Source organism: Cervus canadensis, chromosome X, assembly GCF_019320065.1.
Source record: "Cervus canadensis isolate Bull #8, Minnesota chromosome X, ASM1932006v1, whole genome shotgun sequence".
In the NCBI taxonomy this organism is placed as follows: Eukaryota; Metazoa; Chordata; class Mammalia; order Artiodactyla; family Cervidae; genus Cervus; species Cervus canadensis.
In genome coordinates, this window is record NC_057419.1 from 94487746 (window position 1) to 94502229 (window position 14484).

At 38.0% G+C, this 14484-nt stretch overlaps 1 protein-coding gene across 12 annotated transcripts in view; it reads left to right on the plus strand.

The window, feature by feature from the left end:
• TAF7L (TATA-box binding protein associated factor 7 like) overlaps positions 1-13078 on the plus strand; it is a 32273-nt gene extending 19195 nt beyond the window's left edge. For 11 of the 12 annotated variants that reach the window (XM_043458815.1, XM_043458816.1, XM_043458813.1 and 8 more), the window contains 10 exons: positions 372-505; positions 1136-1262; positions 1510-1565; positions 4124-4165; positions 5025-5097; positions 5430-5543; positions 5976-6158; positions 6357-6469; positions 7899-7958; positions 12145-13078. In XM_043458815.1, the coding sequence (XP_043314750.1) occupies positions 372-505; positions 1136-1262; positions 1510-1565; positions 4124-4165; positions 5025-5097; positions 5430-5543; positions 5976-6158; positions 6357-6469; positions 7899-7958; positions 12145-12189 (947 nt within the window). In that variant the 3' untranslated portion in view covers positions 12190-13078. The remainder of the gene's footprint in view (positions 1-371; positions 506-1135; positions 1263-1509; positions 1566-4123; positions 4166-5024; positions 5098-5429; positions 5544-5975; positions 6159-6356; positions 6470-7898; positions 7959-12144) is intronic. The other variant, XM_043458819.1, reaches the window with a different exon arrangement.
• The last annotated feature ends 1406 nt before the right edge of the window (positions 13079-14484 follow it).

Genomic DNA, 14484 nt, shown 5'->3' on the forward strand with positions numbered 1-14484 from the left:
ACACCCACATTCAGTGACATGATCGAGTGCTCCTAACAGTGTTCAAATGAATGGATTTGAACGAATGAAGTTGGCCTTTCAAGATGAGAATGAAAGATTTACTGCTTCATTCACTTTTACTTCACAACCATTACCAAGAAACTTAATCTACTTTTGATTGAGTGACATAAACTGGAAAAAAAAAAGAGCTCCATATACTCCACTTTCTTTGCTCTGGGAAGTTGCTAATTGTGTACCCAATTCTAGCATTATGAGAAATAATGTTTCAATGAAAGACTCGTCTGTCCCACATAAGTCTTCATTATTCAAACCATCAGTTTTAAGAGTACATTGGGAAGATGTGAACCTTAATTTTTTCTACTTTTCTTCAGCTGACACACGTCGTGCAGTTGTTGAGGTAAACAATGTCTCACTAGCTGCTAAGCTGGTTGATTTGCCTTGTGTTATCGGAAGCCTAAAATCTCTGGATAGAAAAACTTTTTATAAAACGGCAGATGTTTCCCAGGTATGGACAAGCTTTCTTAATCTATTCACCCTCATATCCTTTTAGGATTTCCTTTCTCCCTCCTTTTCTTTCTTTCTTTCAATTCTCCTTTCACCTGTTTGTCATTTCTAATTTCCAACTCAATTGCACAGGAATACAATGTAATGTGCTAGTTTGGTGTTTGATCCATCACTTTTCACTACTTAATTTTACAAATAGCTTTTAGAGCCTCCTGTTTGCCATTTACCATTATTTGAAAAGTATGAACATCTGAGATCTTCGTCTGAACTTCCTGCTAACTCTGGAGGTTTACACTGGTTCTTGTTCATCATCTCTACTGTTGATTTTTTGGTTTTCTTTCTAAAGCAAAATGCTAAGATATATCTTTTTTTTTTTCAGCCATATTCCTTCTGCAGTGGTAAGCACTCGAGCAAAAAGCAAAACAAAACAAAAACCCCTCAGCGTCCATATGTAGTGCTGCTGAGATAGAGAGGGAATGAATATGAGTCTTTGTAATATTTGGTTTTCTGGAAATTCCAAGTAACATTCTCCTCCTGTGCCCCAGGATTTCTGGTGGTAAGAATGGTCATGATCCATTACTAACTGAAGATTTGTAGCCATGGTCAACTTCTTTGTCTTTGTTAAATGTAGATGCTTGTGTGCACTGCTGGTGCTGCTCTTCACTCTTCTTCTGAAGAACCAGTAACCTCTACTGATCTTAAAGCAACCAGGAAAACTGAAAAGCAGAGACAGAAAAAATATACCTGGAAGCATGGCAGTAAGTCAACAACAGTCCCTTGCTCATTCTGGCTATCTACATTTATCTGCTGAGTTATGATTACTTGTGAGCCAGGGATCTGTTGTCACACTTAGGTATTTGGTTCAGGAGGCATCTAGACACTCTTAAAAGAACAAGTCATGTCATGAGCCTGTAGCTTATAGCGTGTGCTTTCTCTGTCCAATTCAGATAGCTATGTGACTAGCATCAATCATATATACATTTCACCACGTTGAATTTATTTCAGTTACTCCACCACTTAAGAATGTCAGAAGGAGAAGGTTCCGCAAAACAACAAAAAAGGTTTGTGGCATGCAATTTCTGTGTCTTCTGGGTGGACTGGAAGAGAATTATGGGGGGGGGAGTGAGACAGTCAGTCGGATATTCATTTGTTCACTCATTTATATGTCCAGTAAACATTTATTGAGTGTGAGCAACAGGCCAGGCACTGTGTGCTAACAAATGGAAATATGTAATGAACAAAAACAGACTGGACTCTTGATAAGGCTACTGTTTAGGAATCTAGATGTGTCATGAATTTGAAACTTCTGCTAATGCTTTCAAACGTTTCCAACTTTTCTTATTTTAAAGTGAACTCAGCCAGAACCTGAGAATTGGGAAATGTGGTTGTATTTCTAACCTTACCTCAGATTTGTAGAACCCTGGGAAAACTACAAGAGTACTATGCCTTGGCTTCTTTTTTAATTAAAATTTTTATTTTGAAATAATTGTAGATTCACATGCAATTGTAAGCAATAAAAAAGAGATACCATGTACTCTTGACCTAGTTTTTCCCATTGTAACTTTTTGCAGAACTATAGTACAATATCACAAACAAGAAAGTGAGATTATCATTATTCACTAATCTTTTTCAAGTTGCTCCAGTTTTACCTGTACTCCTCTGTATGTGTGTGCATGTGTTTGTTGTTGTTGTTTAGTCGCTAAGGCATATCTGACTCTTTGCAACCCCATGGACTGTAGCCTGCCAAGCTTCTCTGTCCAAGGGATTTCCCAGGCAAGAATACTGGAGTAGGTTGCCGTTTCCTTTTCCAGAGGATGTTCCCGACCCAGGGATCGAACCTGTGTCTCCTGCATTGACAGGCAGATACTTTACCACTGAGCCTCCAGGGAAGTCCTTGCATGTGTTTAGTTCTATGCAGTTATCCCATGTGTATGTTGGTGTATCTACCTACACCGTCAAGATACCAAACAGTATTGTCACCACCAGGATCCCTCATCTTGCCCTTGAAAGCTACACCCACCTCCCTCCAACCCCCACCACCAGGCTCTAACCCCCACTAATCGCTAATATGTTCTCTATCTCTATAATCTTGTCATTTTAAAAATGTCATATAAGTGGAATCATACAAAGTATAACATTTGAGACTAGCTTTTTTTTCCACTCAGATTAATTCCCTTAAGGTCCATGCAGACTGTTGCATATATGACTAGTTCCTTCCTTTTTATGGCTGAGTGGTAGGCTGTGTTATGAATGTACCATAGTTTGCTTAATTGTTCACTCATAGAACATCATCTGGGTTGTTTACAGTTTTTGACTGTTATAAATAAAGCTGCCAAGAGGTTTTTGTGTGAACATAAGTATTCATTTCTTTGGCATAAATACCCAGGAGTATAATTACTGGATATGTTGCATATTTAGTTTTATAAGAAACTATCCATAGCATTTTCCAGAGTGGCTGCACCATTTTACATTAGCACCAGCAATGTTCACACAATCCAATTCTCTCCATTTTCACCAGCATTAGGTGTTGTCGCTAGTTTTTAATTTTAGTCATTCTGATAGATGTGTAGTGATCTCACTGTGGTATTTGCTTTTCCCTCATGGCTAAAGATGTTGAGCATCTTCTCAGGTACTTGTTTTCCATCTGTATGTCCATTTCAATGAAGTGTCTGTTCATGCCTTTTGTCTGTTTTCTAAATGGATTGTTTTTATTGTTGAGTTTTGAGAAGTTCTTTTTTATATTCTAAATACTAGTTTTCTGTCAGACACGTGGTTTGCAAATATTTTATCCCAGTCTGTAACTTGTCTTTTCAACTTCCTCACAGGGTCTTTCAAAGAGCTAAGGATTTTTGTTTGATGAAGTCCAATTTATTGATTTTCTTTCTTTTAAGGATCTTGTTTTTCATGTCCATTATAAGAACTATTTGTCTAGCCCAGATCCTGAAGATTTCTCCTATTTTTAAAAAAAGTTTTACATTTAAGTTAGCAATCTATTTTTGTGTTAATTTTTGTACTTGAGGGTTAGTTCAAGATTCTTCTTTTTTTTTCTTTGCATGTCCAAAATCTCTAGCACCGTTTGTTGAAAAGGCTGCTCTTTGTCCATTGTATTGCTTCTGCACCTTTGTCAAAAATAAGTTGGGCAAAAAAAAAAAAAAATAAGTTGGGCATATTTGTGTGAGTTTTTTTCCTGGGTTCCCTATTCTGTTCGACTAATCTGTGTGTTGATCACCAATTCCACAATGTAGCTTTGTAATAAGTCTTGGAATCAGGAAGACTTATTTTATTTTTTATTCAAGATTATTATAGCCATTCTAGAGCCTATACCTTTCCATATACATTTTAGAATAAGTTTGTCATGTATTACATGTATTACAGAAAACTTTGTTGGAATTTTGATAGGAATTGCATTAAACCTATAGATCAGTTTGGGAAGAATTGATAGTTTTACTATGATTAATCTATGAACACAGTTGCCTTGGCTTTATACTGTTAAGTCTAGAGCATCTATTTGTCTACTAAATAGAAAACTACATTAAGAATGGGTCTAGAACTCTTTAAACTTTAGTAAAATAGAACAATTTTAATATAACTTCATCATTTACTGTGTTCTCTTTCATAGCTTCCTGATTTCAAACAAATTGAAGAAATGGACCTTTCTGAGGTAGACAAAGCATAATATAACCTTATTGTTTACCTATAGTGGATTTTATTTTGCAGCTTTTAATTTCAAACAAACCCCCAAAATTATCAAGTTTACTTTTGAGGCTTCCTTCTCACCTGTAACCCCCACTCCCATACACATAGACTGAATTTGATTCACTGAAAAATGAAGAATTCATTGTTTAATGTTTGACAACTCCTAGAGCAGAAGATGCAATTTGGTCAGTAATCTTGGTATCTTAATATGCTTCTTTTCTGTGATACTTATTTTAAAAAATTTTCTTGGAAGCCAGAGTTCACTTTTACCAGAAGTTTTTTGCAATTGCTTATTCCTCCTCAAAGTTCTAATTTCTATTTGTGGCATGATGAATTGGTTGCCATGGAGATAATTGTCTAAAACTGGATTTAAGGGAGAATGTGTGGCTAAGGTCCTGTTTTTATAGGAAACTCTCTAATAATAAAGATGTGGGAAAGTAGAATCTGGGAATTTGGGTCTTTACACAAAATTACTTCTAAATAGCAAAAAATCGTAGTTATTTGCTAGTAAGGGTCAATGCAAATAATAACTGAGACTTAAGGGTGATACTTCTGAGAGAGTCTTTAATATAGAGTTGCAGATTGAAAAGATTAAATGTCTCAAGTAATTGATTGGGAAAAATTAAGCTTGCTGTACAAAAATATAGACCCTGATCAAAGTTTTCTTCATAAATAGCATTGTTTAAAGTAGAAATTTGATTGGATGTATCTTAAAAGAAGCCTAAATTTTTGAATTCATTCGTATGTAGGAAAAGGCCATTCCTGCAAAACACAGGGTGTTAAATGACATTACTGGTATTCCTTCTTTCCCTACTCTGGTTCAGCACATTGAATCGCCTGATGTGGAAAAGGAAGTGAAAAGACTGCTGTGTTCAGATGCCGAAGCTGTCAGTGCCCGTATCCTTTTATACTAAATATTTCCTGTGCAGTTTGTTCCACCCCAAATGCACTTGGTGACAAGCCCTCATTTCTGGTATTTGTGTGCTGACGTTAATGTGTAGAACTTAGAATTTGGGGTAATGTTACTTTCTAGCTAGGAACAGTACATTCATATAATAGAAATCATTTACTTGTGTAATTCAGTATAAAACACTTATCCATACTAGGAATCCAGCTACAAATGGCCTGAAGTTGGACTAAATTAAATAGCACTTTCAGACAGAGAGCCTTTTCCCTTTCAACATTGCCTTCTTTCTTTCTGCCTTTTCCTTGACTTCCTCCCCTTTTAGGGTGGGAGGTCATTGCTGACGGTGATACCAAGGAAATAGAATGTCAAGGCTCCATTCCTAGCTATGCGATAGCCTCAGGAATGAGTGGCTACAAGCAGGGTCCTACCTTACCAGGTACGATAATAAAAGCAAAGCAGAAGATTCAGAGAGAATAACTATTGACTGTGTGTCGGCCCATTCTCCACAGACTCACAGGCCAATCACAAAAAAATGGATGCCTTTACCCTTCTTGCCTCTTATTAGTCCCTCAAGTTAAGGGGTTCTAATATTGGGGTTCTAATATCCCATCCATCACTGCTATTCTAAAATTCCTATGGGCCCTTGGGTTGTCTAAATATTTTGATCATTGAATACATGAATGAATCTTACACTGTTTTGTATTTTCTGTCCTTGTTTTATAAAGGGAATCATCTTGCTGTGAGAAAAATTATTTATGAAATTCATTGGTTGCCCAGTAAACTTGAGGGGGAGGATAATTGCAGCTGGAGTGGGAGTCATTTGAAAGGCTTCAAATGTTTTCACCTTCCTCTTTTTTAAAACCCTTAGAATATTATGTGCTTCAGGAGATGCGCAATGATTCTAGCAATAACACTGAGGATGATGAGGAGGAGGAGGACTATAATGAAGAAGAGGAGGAAGATTATTATGACGAGGATATGGAAAGGGAGCTACAGGCCAGGTTCACTGAATATGGCCAGTATGAGGCAAAGGAGGGAACCAGCTCAATGGGTAAGTTAGAGGGAAAAACAAAAGGGTGGGACAGAGTGGGTGCCGGTATTAAAGACTGACTTTGAACTCGCATTAGATGCAAAGTTAAGTTTGAGAAATTATTGCTCAAATATGTACTGGAGTTTTAGTTGATTTGGACCTTGGTCCACTAGTTTAGGCCTTGTGTAGATACCTGAGGTTTTTGTCTATCTGTGTTAGTCATGGACATTCAGAAGCACACTCAATACACGGAGAAAAAGCTCAATGAGATTCAGCGCAGGGCACAAAGACAGGAGGAGCTCATCAGGAAGGTGGAAAACCTGACACTCAAGGTAAATTCTTGTTGACTGGTATAAAGATATCTTGATATCTTACTTTCAAAATCCCATCTCTGTGTTTTCCACTCATCTCATCTCTGTGCAGCATTCTAGTTCATTCATGAACCTGAGCAACCTCTTTAGAAATCCCTAATAAAAGATAGTCGTATTTTGTTTTACCTGAGTGATTTTGTTCATCTTATATAAGCATTTGGGGGAAGGGACCAGCAGACTTGAAATAATAATTGCCAATATTGAACATTTAACAATGTGAAAGGCATACACAGAGCTAAGCATTTTACATGTGTTACTACATTTCATCTTGACATCCCTGTAATACAGGTACTATCACTATTCCCATTTTATAGATAAGAAATTGAAATTCAAAGAAGTTCAGTAATTTGCCAGGGACCACAGTAAGTGGTAGAGCATAGACTGAATCCTATTGCTCTCTACCAAAATGTATTCATTGCAACAAAAGAGAATTAGAGTTAATTTTTAAATTTCATGATGCCTGCTTGAATAAGAATTAATATCGTGTTTGAGTTTTACTAATACGAATTAATGCATATTTTATTAATACACATTTCAGCAAAAGGAAAATGTATGTCTAGGCCATGTTTCTTCCCCTTTTATAGTGAAGGAAATTCTGAAGCATTCGGGGAATTTCTTGCCAGATTTCTTTTTCTGTAGAGCTTTTGTCATTGAAGGGGAGAAACTTGATACAGAACTGTACTTATTCAGAGTGTTGTCCTTCAGAATAACCAAGTGAGATAATAGATGTGGACATACTTTGAAAGATACAGATATTGTGATTACTATTGCATGCAGTATTAGTTAAGAATGATAATAGTCTGTCCGAGTGCAGGGGAATGAAAGAGTCAGCAACAAATTCCAAGCCAGCTTTTTTTTTTTTTTTTTTTTGGTTTTTTTACTCCTGATTTTATTTTTTATTTTATTTTATTTTTTCATTTATTTTTATTAGTTGGAGGCTAATTACTTTACAATATTGTAGTGGTTTTTGTCATAGGCCAGCTTTTTAAATGGTTCACTACAGTCAAAGGATTTGTGCTAAGCTAGAGAAAGGTAACATGGAGGCATTCCAACTGTTTGTTTTAGGGCAAGAAAAAAATGTTGTGTAGGGTCAAAAAACCAAATCACATGGCCCTATAGTTGGAGAGCATAGTTTTTATACTCTAAATCCTTTTTAAAAATTTTTTATTGAAGTATAGTCGATTTATAGTGTTGTGCCAGTCTCTGTTTCACAAAGTGTTTCAGTTACACACATATAGACAGTCTTTTTCTAAATCCTTTTTAAATGTCTTTTGTTACAACAGACAGTTTTTTTTTTAATTTATCAAATTATTTGCCAAACTCTTTGTCTCTCTTGATTCTCTTTTCCTTTGAGACTCAGCATTCATCATTTATATGATTTGCTTTCCAGAATCATTTACAGTCTGTGCTGGAGCAGCTTAAGTTACAGGAAGAAGAAAAAACTGAGCAGGTGAGAATGTGTTTTCACATCAACCAGAAAATTATTTGTTTGATACAATAAATTATTTGTTTGATACAAAGAATCCCCCAATCTCATTTCTGGCTGTTCTTTTCATAGAAATAGTAGTGGCCCAAATCTTCTAAATGAAGGTAGCATATTGAAACAAAGCCTTTGTGAAAATTCATTCATTCAGCAGGTATTAAATGCCTATTAAGTGAAAAGCACTGGATATACACACAGTGTTGAATAAGACAGATACAATACTTGTCCTAATGGAGTGAACAGTCTAGCCGGGAAGATCAACAGTAAACAAATTATAATACAAATATGAAGGTGCAAATAATAAAGAAGAGCTGTGAAGGAGACTCAGGGGTGTGCTTTGAATAAAGATAGTCCTGAATTAAATTGGGAGGGGGGATCATAATCAGCCTTTCTGGGGAAGTGATATTTAAGCTGAGACCTGAAGGGTAAGTCCAAGCAAAAAGGATACGAAGAGCTTCTTGGGTGGAGCATATGCCAGGTCCCACATTGGAAAAGAGCTTGGTCTCTTTGAGGACCTCTGAAGAATTTAAAGCAAGGAAGAGACTTTATTTAAAGCAAGGAAGTGACTCAACGTGAGGTTGGTGAAGTATGCAGAGGCCATATTGTATGGTCCCTTGCAGGCCATGATAAGGAGGATGGGTTTAGTCTTAAAAATGCAATGGAAAACCTTAGAGAGTTTAAAGCAAGAAAGTCACATTTAATTTAGAAGTTTTAAAGATCCCTTTGATTATTGATATCTGGAGAATGGATTGTGGGAGGACAGGACTAGAAGCTGAGAGGGCAGTTAGGAGACTGTGTTGTAGTCTAATAAAAGATGACAGTAACTTGAAATAAAGAGGTGGAAATGGAGATAGAATAATTATTTTTTCTTTTTTTACTGAAGTATAGTTAACTTACAATGTTGTATCAGTTTCAAGTGTACAGCAAAGTGATTCAGTTATATTTGTGTGTATGTGTGTGTATATATATCCATCCATCCATCACGTGCTCAGTCATGTCTGACTCTTTGTGACCCCGTGGACTGTAGCCCGCCAGGTTCCTCTGTCCATGGATTTCCCAGGCAAGAATACTGGAGTGGCTTGCCATTTCCTGCTTCATGGGATCTTCTCGACCCAGGGATTGAACCCGAGTCTCCTGAGTCTCCCACATTGCAGGTAGACTCTACCGCTGGAGCCATCTCTTTTCAGACTCTTTTCCATTATAGGTTATTATAAGATACTGAGTATAGTTCCCTGTGCTATACAGTTGGTCCTTGTTGTTTATCTATTTTATATATAGTAATATATATAATTTTTATTCTTTACCACTGAACCACCAGGGAATTATATATATTATATAATAATTTATAATAATAATATATTACATATATAATATATATAATATAATAATAATATAATAATATATTACATATATTATATAATATATAATATAATAATATATTACATATATAATATATATTATAATATAATAATAATATTACATAATATATATAATTCCCTGGTGGTTCAGTGGTCAAGAATCCACCTACCAAGCAGGAGATGTGAGTTTGATTCTTGCCTGGGAAATCCCATGGACATTGCAAAAGTCAGACACGACTTAGCTACTAAACAGCAACAAACACGTATATGTTAATCCCAAACTCCTAATTAATCCCTCCCCACTCTTTCTCCTTTGGTAACCATAAATTTGCTTTCTATGTCTGTGGGTCTATTTTGTTTTGTATATAAATTCATTTGTACCATTTTTTAGATTCCACATATAAGTGATACGATATTTGTCTTTCTCTGGCTTACTAATACTTCACTTAATATGATAATCTCTAGATCCATCCATGTTGCTGAAAATGGCATTATTTCATTCAGAAAGAATATATATATTTGTAAAATGCAATAAAATGTTTTATAACTTTTATTGGGATATAAATTCTTGTGCCATACAATTCACCCATTTAAATTGTACAATTCAGTGACTTTTAGTATGTTCACAGAATTGTGCATTCATCACCACAATCAATTTTACATTTTCATCACCCCCAAAAGAAACTTGTACCTATTAGCAGTCACTTCCCATGTCTTCTGACCCTCCCACACACTCCATACCCATCCCCACCCCCCAGCTCTAGGTAAGCACTAATCTTCTTTCTACTAGCCTACTTTGCCTATTCTGATTATTTCATATAAAAGGAAATATAAAATACATGGTCTTTGTGTCTGGCTTCTTTCACTTGGCATAATGTTTTTCAATGTTAACCATGTTGTGGAATGTATCAGTACTAGATTCTGTATTATGGCTGAATAATATTCCATTGTACAGATATACAACATTTTGTTTATCCATCAGTTGACACTTGGGTTTTTTCCACCTTTTGGTTATCATGAATAATGCTGCTATGAACATTTATATATGAGAGAATATATTTTAAAGTTAGAATTGATGGGACTCAGGTCAGTTTCTGAGCACTGAAGGAGAAGGGAGCGTTAAGGGCATAGGCTTGATTTCTAACTTGAAAGACCATTATTTAAAGTCCCAAAAGAGTGAGCAGAGTGAAGAGAGAAGAGGGCAGTGTGGGATTAGTGAAGGTCAAGCAGCTGTACAGAAATGTATGCTGGTTCTAGCACTATACTGTTAAGAGTAGGATAATGGTTTTAAAGAGACTGGTGGTCTTATTATGAGGATGGACTTAGCATGGGGCTCTTTTTAGTTATTTGTTTTTGGCTGCCCCATGCAGTTTGGGGAATCTTAGTTCCCTGACCAGGCATTGAACCTCAGCAGTGAAAGTGCAGAGTCCTAACCACTGGACCACCAGGGAATTCCCTATCATGGGGCTCTTAAGGTAGTGATGCCATTCCCCCATGTCCATCCCCATACCAACAAGGTCAGGGAAACTCTCATGTTCTGTATATGCCCTTCCCCTCGGCACATCACTCACCCAAGTACTGCTTATATATAACCATGTGAATGGTTAATGCCACGATTGCTTTAACACCCATTAAACATCTTTATTTTCCTCCATATAAGTAGTTAATATTGGGGAAGTGCTATTTTCAACACAGAACTATTGCTGTATTCTTTATTCACTTAGAGTCTTTTGTGTGCTGTGTGCTGAGTTGCTCAGTCATGTCTGACTCTTTGCGACCCCATGGACTGTAGCCCACCAGGCTCCTCTGTCCATAGGGATTCCCCAGGCCAGAACACTGGAGTGGGTAGCCTTTCCCTTCTCCAGGGGATCTTCCCAACCCAGGGATCAAACCCAGGTCTCCCACATGGCAGGCAGATTCTTTACAAGCTGAGCCACCAGGGAAGCCCTTTGTGTTAGCTCATTTATTCAACACAGATTTATTGGGTGCCTACTTAAAGTTAGGTTCTGCAGGGAACTACAAAATGCTTATGACACAATCTCTGTCTCCAGTTGGGGAGAAGTCTGTAAGAGGTATAGGAATTTAAAGGAATGAGAGCTCACTTATGTCCATGGAGATTAGAGAAAACTTCATAGAGAGATGGTGTTTAGGGCCTTAAGAGGTGGGTAGGGTTTTAATAAGCTTCCCAGGTGGCCCAGTGGTAAAGAAATCAGCCTGCCAATGCAAGAGACTGGGGTTCGATCCCTGGGTCGGGAAGATTCCCTGGAGCACAAAATGGCAACCCACTCCAGTATTCTTGCCAGGAACATCCCATGGACAGAGGAGCCTTTGTGTCCATGTGGTCACAAAGAGTCAGACACGACTGAGCAACTAAGCACACAAACACAGGGTTTAATAAAGAAATAGAGAAAAAAGGCATTCTGTATAGAAAGTAGCATGCACAATGGTTCAGAGGTGGTGATGCCAGGCTTAAGAGTTTAGATTTTTGGTGTAGTTCATAATAAACCTTAAAAGCTTTTTCACCTGGAGAGTAACTCAGGAAAATTTTTGTGCCAGAAGTATGTAGGAGAAATTGAGGTAGGGAAAGATTAGAGGAAGATGCAAGTGATAGAAGGAATCTGAACTTAAAAGTTGGTTGGCACTGTTCTTTTTAACATTTTAAGACTAAGTAAGATAACCTTATAAATGCCAAATGACAGTCTTTCCATTTGGTTTATATAAGTAAATTCTAGATAAAGTAATGGGACTTAAGATTTCAGATGAATTTTTCATGTTTTTTCTCCCTCTCTCTACAGCTCAATTATCTACAGGAAAAACTGAACTATTTCCTGAAGAAGTGAGGAGAGTCTTCAACCTGGCACCCAGGCCTTCAATTCACCATCCAGACTGAAGTCTAGATAAACTGTGCCTGTTTCTTTTCCTTTCATTGCCTTATGCCAAATTATTTGTATTTGCTTCTCTGAACCTTTTTTTTTTTTTTTTTTGCTAGTTCTGTAGGACCTGAAGACCCAGCTCAACTATGAGACTTGGCTTCTTTTTATAAAGTTTTAAGAATTACTTAAATGCTTCTCTACTATGGTGCCATCAGATAATTTGGCCATGCTTGCCAAAGGGAGACAGTCTTTTATAACTTCAAGGCTATATAGCCAGTCTGCATAGATTTTAGCTTTTCTGCTTGTTTCAAATATTTACTGAAACAGAACAAAGTCAAACCATTTCTGCCAAGTGCTAGAACCCGCCACAGTGAATTTAAGTGCCTACCTGGCAGCAGTTGATACTAAGTTGTGAGGTGTCTTTGTTCAGGCATTAGCAGCTGCTTTCCTGCTCAGGGGACATTTCTTGCTGCCACCATCTTCTTTCCATTGTTAATATTTTTAGAATTGTGCCTGGTTGTTATTTGGCAGCTATGGGAATAGTTAGAGCAGAGGTGAAATTCTGAGCTGTTATCCTTATGCTGAGTCTCATCATCCTAACCCCCAGCAGAAAAGGTTAGGAAAAAACAGATACCTGTGACTGTTCCCTGATAGCCTACTGGTTAGGATTCCAGGCTTTTCACTGGCGTGGCCAGGGTTCAGTCCCTCGTCTGGGAACTCCTGCAAGATGCATGGCCCAAACCAAAAACAAATGCCTGTGAAAACATCCTTAAAAACCCTGGGCCAGTTCATTTTTTTCTAGCTGTGTTAAGATTTTCTAGTCTGTGTTTTTAAGCAATAAAATCCTTTAAGTGGATTACTGTTACTTTATTAAAACAGTTCCCATGAGAAGTACATTCAAATCCAAAAGGAAACTGGCGAGACAAGCAATACATTCTGCAGTTAGGAAATGACAAAAGATGCTGTCAGCACTGGGGCATCCTTCTAAAGAGCTCTTAGGATGATTCCTAATGAACTAAGCAAATCATCTCATATTCACAATACATCATTGAGCTTTTGAGTGAAGGTACAGAGAAGTGATAAAAATGGCAGCTCCAATATTTGCACTGAATTATGTTGTAGTTGAAGGAACACAAGGTTAGAACCCTGGCTCTGCTACCTAACTTGGGCAAGTCCCTACATCTCTTAGAACTTCTGTGTCCTTACGTGGAAATTAAGGGTGATAATGCTTATCACCAAGAGGCAGCTGAAGGTTTTCTGGAAGTAGCCCAGCTTGACCCAGGTCTGGTCTCAATTGATGAAGTTGGTGCCACTCTAGGAAATGAGCCCCCAAGCTTTCTCTGCCACTTTTAGTGCTCCCATTCCAAGTTGAAAGTAGTAAGCCAAGGGCAGAGAAGGGGAAGTCAGTATGTATGGGCTGGGCCTGTGCAGAAGGATGAAGATACAAGGAATGCTTGGGGGGAAATGCAGGGAAAAAGTGGGACTGACTAAAGGGAAGGAGAAAATGAAGCCAAGCTTAGGAGAGAAGTTAGAGGACAGTTTGAAAACCAAGATGATTTTTTTTTCAGAAACCCAGAATTTAAAAGATGAGAAGAAAGAATAGGGAAAAGGAATTGTCATAGGCAGACGGGGGAAGAGGCAGGATTTGGAAAGAAGGTAGGCCTTTCCAGGTGAAAGATGGCAGAGGACTAGGGCAGAAATAAACAGTACCCTGGGGACATGGCTGGAGAGACTGTGGCCAGAGAGCACGGCACATATGCCACATGTGGGGCTGTCGTGTGGAAGAAGTAGAAGAGCCCTAGTCTGGCCTCTGTTTGATACTGCACCCCGAGAGCAGCCAGAGCTCTGGTGAGAGGCCATGGGGAAGAAAAGACAACAGGAAGGAGCAAATTCATGCATCTGTGGTGCCCTTCTGTTCCCTCCAACACCACATCTCCTAACCCTGGGTAACTGCTTCACCGCTGTCCTCCAATCCCCACCAAGGTGGCAGCAACAAACTGCCTTGACTCCCTTCTCACCCCCAACACACACACATGATACATCATGAAATTTTCCTTCTTTATAGCCCAGTGATTCTGACTTGGGCGTGTTACAGAACTGCGCTGTCCAATAGGGTATCCACTAGCCACATGCAGCTTTTGAGCACTTGACCTATGGCTAGGTAAAATTGAGGTGTGTCTTTCCACGTAGGCAAGCCTCAACTGCAGGAAGCCCCAGGCCTTGGCAGAATGCTCCATGAGCCTCCTGGAACCTGGAAAGATA